We start from the raw sequence: 10887 nt of genomic DNA on the forward strand, positions 1-10887 counted from the left end.
TTCTAACCTTCGCCCCTGCTAACGAGTAAGTTTTAACAACAATCATAAATGCATATCAAACCAATGCGTATCAACTAACAAGTCTCCAATAGATATGAACAAATATTTGTAATCAGGTATATAATGGGATTTATTACCGTAAAATTACATTCAAGATAATTTAAAAATTGTTATAAAATAGTAATAAGTTCCATAAACAGCCTACTTAATTATAAGTTTGTATTTATTTTTATATATAAAAAGTAACTGTATGGTATGTTATCATCATCTTAACATTATCCATTCCCTCACACAAACTCACATTATTATATTTTCGGCTTTTAGCTTCTATTTATGGTGAACTTTCGTTAGAACTTAAGTGTCACACTTACCCAAAATAAGTTACATATTTACATTCATGCCATTATCTTTAATGCACAGTTATTTGCACTTTAAATGGATTATACACAACACCTTTACCTCCATTTTTCTCCTATATAAACACCACCTTCTCCCCTCTTCCCTCCCCACAACCACCATTTCTCTCTCTAAACACCACTCTCTCTCTCTACACCACCACCATGCCTGAAGCACCCGACAACGGTGTCACCGCCACGGACTACGCTCTCACCGATAAAAACAAAAAAGCTGTTGAGTTCATTGAGGATGTGACCTCTAGACCTGACCAAGTCCAAAAACAAATTTTAACCGAAATTCTCACCCAAAATGCCACTGTTGAATACCTCCATCGCCACGGTCTCTCCGGCCACACCGAGCGTGAAACGTTCAAGAAACTTGTTCCGGTTGTCACCTACGAAGATCTCCATAACGATATCACTCGTATCGCCAATGGCGATAAATCCGCCATTCTTTCATCCCATCCCATTTCTGAGTTCTTAACAAGGTACCATTTTTTTAACTTACTCGAGATCAGCTCGTTAAAAGCTCAAATTTTTAACGAGTTGGGCTCGAACCTAAAATAAATGTATTTAATAAATGAGTCTGGTCCTGAGTTTCACTTACCATGCACATGTATTTAGACGATAAATTTATTTATTTATTTTAAAATATTAAGTATATATTTAGATAATAGTTATTTTTATAAATAAAAGTGTGATGAGAAAAAATAATACAAAATAATTTCTACTAAAACTATAATTATATAAATGGATAATTATACAACTAGAAGTTGTTATATAAAAATTAATTAATAAATAAATAATAAACGAGCTGAGCTGAAGCTTTAAAAGCTACATACAAACAAAGCTCGAGCTTTAGAAACAACACTCGAAACAAGGTCTCGCGTGGGCCACGCTCTCGGAAGTAAAACGAGCCAAAATCAGACAAGTTCGAGCTCAGCTTGGCTCGTTTACACCCGTATTATTACGTAAAGTGTTACGACTTAATTTGTTTTTGTTAACTTACAGTTCAGGGACATCAGGAGGAGAGAGAAAACTGATGCCCACCATTGATGCAGAGCTAGGAAGAAGATCTTTGTTATACAGTCTTTTAATGCCGGTGATGAACCAGTTTGTACCCGGTTTAGATAAAGGCAAAGGGATGTATTTTTTATTCATAAAATCAGAAGCTAAAACCCCTGGTGGGCTTTTGGCCCGGCCCGTTTTAACAAGTTACTACAAAAGCACCCATTTTAAAGAAAGACCATACGACCCGTATACAAATTACACTAGCCCGAATGAAACCATTCTCTGCCCGGATTCATATCAAAGCATGTACTCACAAATGCTTTGTGGGTTGTACCTTAACAAAGAGGTTCTTCGGGTCGGGGCGGTTTTCGCTTCCGGGTTCATTCGGGCTATTCGGTTTTTAGAAAAACATTGGAGTCTTTTGAGCCGTGATATCCGGACGGGTAGTTTGAATCCGGTTGTTACCGACCCGTCGGTGAGAGAATCCGTGATGAAGATGTTGAAACCCGACCCGAATCTTGCGGATTTTATCGAGCTCGAGTGCTCGAAGAAATCGTGGCAAGGGATTATTACTAGATTATGGCCAAATACAAAGTATGTTGATGTTATTGTGACTGGGTCAATGGCTCAGTATATACCAACTCTTGATTATTATAGTAATGGGCTCCCTCTTGTGTGCACAATGTATGCATCTTCCGAGTGTTATTTTGGGGTCAATTTGAACCCACTTTGTAGCCCTAGTGAGGTTGCTTACACAATTATACCCACCATGGCTTACTTTGAGTTCCTTCCGGTTCATCGAACCGCCAGCGGTGCGACCATCGAAAGTGAAAAGGGAAATTCGCAACTCGTCGATCTTGCGGACGTTAAACTCGGTCAAGAATATGAGCTTGTGGTCACAACTTATGCTGGTTCGTTTCTGTTAGCCGAGTTTATTATCTACTATATTTGATATTATTATTATTATTATTATTTTATCGTTAGTTTGAATATTATGATAGTTATTGACGTTTTATTATTATTTATATTGTAGGTCTTTATAGATATAGAGTTGGTGACATTCTTAAAGTTGTTGGATTCAAGAACAAAGCTCCTCAATTCAGTTTCATTTGTAGAAAGAATGTGGCATTAAGTATCGATTCGGACAAAACCGACGAAGTCGAGCTACATAAAGCAGTCGAGAATGCGGTAAACCACTTGGTCCCGTTTAGTGCAACCTTGACCGAATACACGAGCTACGCGGACACCACCACTATCCCTGGTCACTATGTGATTTTTTGGGAGGTTAATGAGAATGGGTCGACCTCGATTCCCGCTTCAGTGTTTGAAGATTGTTGTCTTACCATCGAAGAGTCGTTGAATAGCGTTTACAGGCAGGGTCGGGCTTCGGATAAGTCAATAGGAGCGTTGGAGATCAAGGTTGTCGAAAACGGGACGTTTGATAAGTTGATGGATTTTGCAATAAGTTTAGGAGCTTCGATTAATCAGTACAAGACTCCAAGATGTGTGAAGTACAAACCGATCGTGGAACTGCTAAATGCGAAGGTGGTGTCGAGCTATTTTAGCCCGAAGTGCCCGAAATGGTTCCCGGGCCACAAGCAGTGGACCGGTTAACTGATTCGGGCTTTAGCTAGGTAGGAAACTAAGCTGAAAGAAGATGTTTGTTTAGATAATTTAAAATCTCTAAATCTTGTGGTGTTTGGTGTTGTTAAGGTGTTTTCGAGTGGGCCGGGTCATGGTTTATGTAAAAAAGCAATTTAAGAATCGAACATCATTTTCGTCTTTAACTTTTCCTTTGTCATTTTTAATTTAACCCATTCATTCTATTTACCTAGCGTTTAGGCCGGTTGTTGTGGGTTAACTAGGGCTCCGTTAACGGTGCCACTTAGGCAGTTGACGGCCGTTACACCGCGCCCCTGAGTAACCGTGGTAGTGAATGGAGCTTTTGTTAATGCGTTAAGTCGTTAACTATGTTAATGGGGAGAAAAGGTAATGATGGTGCGACCCACCCTAATCTAAACCAATCACATGTCTTGCTTTATTTATTATTTTTTGTTTTTTTTATTTATTGGTATTGGGTGTTTAATTAATCAACAACACAATGTTAACGAGTGTTTAGTTAATAGTCAAGTTTTTATGTGACAGTAACGTGACGGTGATCTGACAATGGATTTAGTTAACCCACAACACGTAGTCTTAAGTTTTCATGTTTCAATTTTAATTTAACCCCTTCATTCTATTTACTTGAATCAAATAAAAAGTAAATTGAAAAAAAAAATCTTTACATATAGGAAAGTTTATAATCAAGGAGATTTTAATTTCATGTAGCCGTTTTAAAACTTTGATAATTGTATAAGATGTATTTTATTCAATTAAATTGCATTTCGAATTAATTTTTGGTTAAAAACTATTTATAGTACAACTGTATTAGTGTCAAAAACATTTGATTTAATGAAATTAGGAAATTTCACTCAATTAAGTGGTGTGGGTTTATAGTTTAAACCTTATTTTGTGAATTTAGGTCGTGTAGAATTAAAAAATGTATGTTTCGTCATTCTAAAAGATAAGACCATTGTATTAGTGTTTTATAAACTTGATCGTACCTGACAATCCAACAGGTTAATTTTAGAACCCCTCGTGTCACTGGCTCGATTATATCTAAAGAATTGTGGAAAAATGAATCGAAGGATTTTAGCGAACAAGAGAAAAGCGGTAGAAGCAACTGATGGTTGTTACCTCCCTTAGCTGACCGTCGGACTTTTTAGACCAGGTCGGTAGACTGAACCGGTGAACCCTTCGATGGGAGGCGAAAACGCAAACACGCAAACACCTTATGTGAAACATAAATTATATTATAATTTGTTCTATATAGTTAATGATTACCGAATAGGTTGAAGAGAAACAAATGCACACCAAATAGACATATTTCACAAAATCAAGCACTATCATAAATAAACTGGATAAAACACACAAACTAAATCATCGTCATTAGCGATTTACAAAAGGAACCAAACATATAATATCGTAATATTTGATTCCGTCGTGATTTTAGGAAGTCGTAATAGTGGCGGACCCATGAAATATTTCCAGAGTGTGCGAACGAGGTGTTTAACAAAATTTTCAAAGGGTTCGATTGAGATTTTACCCTACAAAATACACGAATTTTTTTTTTCAAGAGGTATAATACTTGTTTGTATTTTGTCTACTCTAGGTTGGCCTTAGGGGATACGGTGTGGTTGCGAGATGGGGGCGGCAAACCCGTTTGCCGCGCGGCAAACACCGTCGCCGACCAAGTTTGGTCGCGGCAAAAGTTGTAAAGCGGCGAGGCATTACCGAAGCGAGAAGAAGAAATTGGAAAAAGGGGGGGCCACTCCAACGGTCATATGACCGTTTAAAAAAAAAAAAAAAATTTAAAAATTAAACTATATATATATATCACAAACCATTTAACCAATTCCTTCATACAAACCAATTCCTTCTAAAGGTTTACCTTACAAAATGGCGGATGAACTCCCGTTATGGTTCCCACCCATGAGTAGCGACGATTCATCCGATAGTAGCATTCTTTTTTTTCAAAATCTCATCGAAGAAGCCGAACTTCAAGATACCGGCACATCTAACCGAAGGAGATATATTGAACGTCAACGTGAGGAGGGGCATGAGACACTCATGGCGGATTATTTTGTCGAAGACCCGAAGTACAACGAAGATATCTTTCGGCATAGGTTCCGTATGTCGAAACGTTTGTTTCTAAAAATTGTGTCCGATGTGGAAGAGAACGACCCGTGGTTTGTAGAGGCCCCCGATGCGCGAGGTAGGAAGGGCTTTACGCCCTTGCAAAAGGTGACATCGGCTATTAAACAGCTCGCAACTGGAAACACTCCAGACGAGAACGACGAGTACTTGCATATGGCCGAAAGAACTTCCCGCGAGTGCCTAGAATATTTTTGTGACACGGTTTGCAAAATATATGGTCCAGAGTTCTTACGTAGACCGACAAGCCACGACATGGCACTTTTATACCAAGCTCATGAGGAAAAACATCATCTTCCAGGTATGTTCGGTAGCCTTGATTGCACCCATTTTGTTTGGCGTTTTTGTCCGACAGAGTATCGAGGCCAATACATGCGAGGAGATCATAGATACCCGACTATTATGCTCGAAGCGGTTGCTTCTCAAGACTTATGGTTTTGGTATGCTTTTGCCGGTCCACCGGGTTCTCAAAACGATATCAATGTTCTACAACAATCTCCGTTATTTTTAACGGAACGAAATGGAACCACGCCAAAATGTCCATTTTACGTTAACAACCATTTATACAAACGTGGTTATTTGCTCGTGGATTGAATCTACCCTTCGTGGTCCGTATTTGTGAAGTCGATCCCTTACCCTCACGAAGTAAACGAAAAGAAATTCAAGAGGCAACATGAGGCGGCAAGAAAAGACGTCGAACGGGCTTTTGGTGTTTTGAAGGGGAAATGGGGTGTATTGAGTCGACCGATGCGAGCAAGATCGGTTAAAAAAATTAGGAATGTCGTGTACACGTGTATTATTTTACACAACATGATTTTGAAAGACGATGGAAAGGCGATAGCACCGGTGCACATTCGGGATCCTCCGGTCGAGCCGGCTCTAGACGATACGGTGTTGGGCGAGTTGTTGAATGAAGACACCCATTGGAGACTCAAACACGATCTCATAGATCATCTCGCAAGTCAAGATTTACCCCATCTTTTGGCCGATTCCGACGAAGACTAGTTTAAATTGTTTCATGCTAATGTAATTTTATTGTTTTTTAATTTAGTGTAACTTTGATGTTTTTAATTTAATTTATGAAACTTTATTGTTTTTAATTTATTTATATTAAATTAATTATTGCAAAAAAAAATAATAATAAAAGTTTACCACTTCAGCAAGTGTTTAAACCAATGCCAACACTTTTCAGCAAAGTTTAAACACTTTTGCCAAATTAACATGGCGCGCTCTGATTGGTCGGTTTTTTGTTTTGCCACTTTAAAGTGTTTAACCACTCCTTATACCCTTATATAAACAACAAATGTGTTCAAGGCCTGACTGGGTGTACCCACCTTGTACTTGGTAACTCCAACGGGTTAGTCCGAGAGCTGCGACCCACTTCATTATGGGTCGGCCGGTTACGGAGGCTAGGGTGGTGTTTGTTTTTTCAGATGCAAAAGGTCTGCAGTCTGCGGACCACATCTGTAGGCATCTGCAAGAGAAGAAGTGGACCAAAGGTCTACAGTCTACAAGGAGAAGAGGGTTTGTTTTTTTTACTTCTACAAAAACCACTTCACAACACACACACAGAACACTCCTCTCTCTCTGCCTTCATCTACCACCACCACCACCACAACCATCCACCACCACCTCCTCCACCGTCCACCTGCCACCACCACAACCAACAACCACCGTCAAGCACCACCGCCCCTGTCTCCTGCCGCGAAGCCAAGCACCACCGCAAACCCTAACCCCCACTCCAAGAACCCACCCCCGTCGCAACCACCACCACCGCCTTCGTTGTTCCACCACCGCCAAGAACATCAAAACCCACCACCGCCGTCGTCGTTCTATTTGGGGGTTTTGTTTGAAGATGAAGAACATCAAACCCACCACCGCCGATCAAGACCCACCACCGCCGATCTCTCTCTTCTTTCCCCCTCTCTCTCCTGCCGCTCCCCCCCTCTCTCACTAGGGTCTCTCTCTCTCTCTTCTTTCCCTCTTATGCAGGTCTGTGGAGGTAGTGGCGGAGATGTGGTGGTGGAGGTGGAGGTGGTGGCGGGGATGCAGAGAGTGCGGTGGAGAGTAGTGATGCAGAGATGTGGAGAGTATCTGTGTTTTGAAAGAGAGAAGAGGTGAGAAGAGGTGGGCTTGTGTCTGTGTGGGAAAGAGGTGGGAAGAGGTAAAAGGTGAGAAGTGTTTGTGGAAAACAAACAAGCTGCAGGACCCAAAGGTCTGCGCGTGTCTGCGCGACGCAGACATAAGTGGCCAGAAGTGCTTCAGGCCAAAAAACAAACAGCACCTAGATTTGTTTTGGGCAAGTTTGCCCCGTTTTGTTTTATTTAGCCGGTTTATTATTTCTTGGTGAATAACAAACCCCACTCTCTATTACAAACATATGTCTTTGTACTTGTAATTCCTCATCATGGGTGGCGAGAGGCACAAAGCAATTAAAATCCTGATTGCAACCCGTGGTTTTAGGTTTCACATTGAAATCAATCCATGTACACTCCTATGTTCTCGTGTTCGTTTAATTTTTACAGATTGATCGTTTGTGTGTGTTGTTGCTTCTGCGCATATACCCTAACACGAAGCAGTTGACAGTCGAGTTGGTAGCACAATTTAATGGATCGGACCGGTGTTACTTTTTCAAGTTAAGTGGATGAGATCCATTAGTATCTAAATTAAAAAAAAAGTTGTGAAGGTTGTAGGATTGATATCCATCATGATTCATGACCACTTGGATACAAGTTTAAAGCTTTAACAAATTTGTCTACGTTATTATACAACTAAATATTCTTTAGTCTCTTTTTTTAGGCCTGTAAACGAATCGAACGTTTATGAACTGTTTATGAACTTGTTCGACGAGAAATTCGTTTATGTTCGTTTATTTAATAAACGAACAAACACGAATAAAAAAAAATTGTTCGTTTAATTAAATGAACGAACATGAACACACCTTGTGTTCGTGTTCGTTCATTTATGTTCGTGAACATTCTTGTATGTTCGTTCATTTATGTTCGTGAACGCTCGTTTATTTACGTTTGTTTAAATTTTAATAAATACATAAATAGTTATATTTATATAAATATTAGGTTTTCTAACCACTTATATGAATATAACTAATTAGTATATCTATGAACCCTTATTTAGATGTGTTTCAGATGAAATGAAATGTAATATATTAGACTTGTTTCTTTAATCATGTTAATTTATGTTTATTTAAATATGTTCAGTGAATTTTTTTGTTGTTCGTTTGTGTTCGTTTATGTTCGTGAGCTGTTCGTTTAGGCTTTAAACGAACGAACATAAACGAACACGAACATGCCCGATTTCTTAATGAACGAACACGAACAAAAAAATGTGTTTGATTATATGTTCGTGTTCGTGTTCGGTTAAAGTTAAATGAAAGAACACGAACATGGCTATGTTCATGTTCGTTTAGTTCGATTACAGGCCTAGTTTTTTGAAAGGTCTCTTTTTTTAGAGTTAATTGTCATTTCTGTTGTCCAATTATGCAAGTTCAGACCAAATTTCAAATTTATACTATTTTCGTCCCTAACAGTTTTGAAACATGCTAGTTCCGTCCAAAAAACATGACTTAACCGCCATTTTCGTCCATTTGGTTTGTCCAATTATTCAATTCAACCTTAGTTTTTTTTTGGGGCAAAAGTGGCATGTTTCAAGCACGTAAGGGACGAAAATTATACAAATTTAGCATGGACTGGCATAATTGGACAAACCACAGAGAAGAAAATGTCAGTTAACTCTTTTTTTTAATCTTCTTTTTTTTGTTTTTTTTCTTAGAATAATATATTTATTTGTTTAAAAAAATCGTGATTTATGTTGATACCAGATTGCAAACTATGTCCTTTATCTTTAAAAGGTACAAAAAAACGTACTCGTTGATTGCAAACTCTTGCAATTTATGTTCTTTAGTTCTAACTCAGTTGGTTTTCATGGTTAAATTTGTCTAAGTGGACCCCACATTAAGGCAAATTAGACTTTTTACCGTTTATTTGTATAAAAAAACTTAAAAAACACTATCTCTCTCTCACACACACACACCCACCACCACCACCACCACCACCACCACCATGAGCACCGCACTCCTCCATTTGGCATCTTGATTGAAGCCTCTCTCAAACAGGTAACCAAAATCAATAACATACTCATCAAACAACAAATGCCAATCTGAATCAGGTAAACAAAAAACTCAAAATCCCCAAATATTCATATAAAAAAATTATCACTCTTTCTCAAAATCCCAAATATTTATGTAGCTACAAATCTGAATCACTTACAATCTGCAGCGGTGACGGATACTAGTGTGGCGGGGCTGGATGTTCGGATTGGAGGGTGATTTAATTGAGTTGATGGATGTTGGTGTGACGGAGGTGGATGGTGGTTTGTGGTGGTGATGTATGCTGGTGTGGCGGATGTGGATGGTCAGAGATGATGGTGGTTTGCCAGCGGTGATGGATATTGGTGTGGCGGAGGTGGATGTCCGGACTGGATGGAGATGGTGGTTTGCGATTGGGTGTGCCCGGTAATCGCCTTGTGTGGGGTTCATTTGATCAGATTTAACTATGAAAACTAACTAAATTAGGACTAAATGACATAATATCTAAGAGTTTGCAAACATCGAGTATGTTTTTTTTGTATTTTATGAAGATAAAGGATATAGTTTGCAATATACTGCCAACATAGAGGACGATTTTTGTAATTTACTTTTTTAATATAGTATTTATATTTTATGCATCATATATTATTTTCTACTTCTAGTTATGACGTTATAGAATTTTTTGAATTCGGTCTTAGGCTATAGGGTGTGGACGTGTGGTCATGACCCTCATGACCACCATGACCCTCCACGTCAGTGTCATGTCACTCACCTCTAATCTACCATTCAAAACTACTATCATCAGGGTATGGTCATAACCCAAACCACTGTCCCCTTATTTATTTTAATTTATCTTTATCTAAAGAAAAAGGAAATGCTTTCTTAAAAAATAGAAAGGAGGACCATGGTTTAATCCATGCAAATCATGGTGGATGAAGCAAGGGAGTGGTGTAGCCTTCCATTCATGTTGCTATGTGACGAATCATGTCCCAACCATGATCCCCACACCCTTTAGCCTTACTAGTGAACCGATAAAAAACAGATTTGATAGTTGTTCAAATTATGAAAATCATTAGTTTTGTAGTAAACTAGATGATGCCCCGCCCGCGTTGCGGGGCGATGGCCAAATAATTCTCAATCAATTAAAAAAAGACTACTATAATTTTGCTAGAAAAAAAAACAAAAACGATGATAAGACCTTTGGGGTCAGGGCAAAACTGTAATTTTTTCAGGACTAATGAGCCAGTGTTAGGTAGCTCCTTGACACGAAAAAAAAAATTAAATCGAGTAAACCAATTAAAACAAAAAACCTTTATAGTTTTGCTAAAAAAACTAAAACGATAAGAAAAACGTAATTTTTAACTGAGGGCGAAATCATAATTTTAATCCAGGGATAAATCGTAAATTAAATGGACAATGGGGGAATGCCAAGAAGCTGCCGGCATGACTGCAATTTTACATTGGGGGCAAAATTGTAATTTTACCAGGAAAACAAACAAAAACAGTGGGCAAAATGTAAATTTAAGTTGAGGGCAAAATTGTAACTTGGCTGTAAGAAAAAAAACTAACGGCAAAAGTATAAATTTATACGGGGCAAAATCGTAATTTTGAACTGAGGGAAAA

The 10887-nt window shown here is 38.6% G+C and overlaps 2 protein-coding genes across 2 annotated transcripts; both read left to right on the forward strand.

Annotated features, from left to right (window-relative positions):
• Window positions 1–492: 492 nt before the first annotated feature.
• LOC110942074 (indole-3-acetic acid-amido synthetase GH3.6) lies at window positions 493–3193 on the forward strand. The gene is made up of 3 exons (XM_022183773.2): window positions 493–883; window positions 1407–2317; window positions 2440–3193. Exons 1-3 carry the CDS (start codon window positions 561–563, stop codon window positions 3018–3020), a joined length of 1815 nt encoding a protein of 604 aa, XP_022039465.1. The 5' UTR covers window positions 493–560; the 3' UTR covers window positions 3021–3193.
• Window positions 3194–4904: 1711 nt separating this feature from the next.
• Window positions 4905–6164, forward strand: LOC110944066. Its single transcript, XM_022185787.1, has 3 exons — window positions 4905–5460; window positions 5515–5642; window positions 5784–6164. Exons 1-3 carry the CDS (start codon window positions 4905–4907, stop codon window positions 6162–6164), a joined length of 1065 nt encoding a protein of 354 aa, XP_022041479.1.
• Window positions 6165–10887: the final 4723 nt, after the last annotated feature.

This window comes from Helianthus annuus, chromosome 5 (assembly GCF_002127325.2).
Source record: "Helianthus annuus cultivar XRQ/B chromosome 5, HanXRQr2.0-SUNRISE, whole genome shotgun sequence".
Classification (NCBI taxonomy): domain Eukaryota; kingdom Viridiplantae; phylum Streptophyta; class Magnoliopsida; order Asterales; family Asteraceae; genus Helianthus; species Helianthus annuus.

Bases quoted from the DNA above. Each gene is read 5' to 3' on its own strand.
- LOC110942074 (XM_022183773.2), top strand. From the start codon at position 561: ATGCCTGAAGCACCCGACAACGGTGTCACCGCCACGGACTACGCTCTC. The intron at 884-1,406 runs GTACCATTTTTT...GTTAACTTACAG, and splicing joins ATTTCTGAGTTCTTAACAAG to TTCAGGGACATCAGGAGGAG. The intron at 2,318-2,439 runs GTTCGTTTCTGT...TTTATATTGTAG, and splicing joins TGTGGTCACAACTTATGCTG to GTCTTTATAGATATAGAGTT.
- LOC110944066 (XM_022185787.1), top strand. From the start codon at position 4,905: ATGGCGGATGAACTCCCGTTATGGTTCCCACCCATGAGTAGCGACGAT. The intron at 5,461-5,514 runs GTATGTTCGGTA...TTTGTCCGACAG, and splicing joins GGAAAAACATCATCTTCCAG to AGTATCGAGGCCAATACATG. The intron at 5,643-5,783 runs GTTCTACAACAA...GTATTTGTGAAG, and splicing joins GTTCTCAAAACGATATCAAT to TCGATCCCTTACCCTCACGA.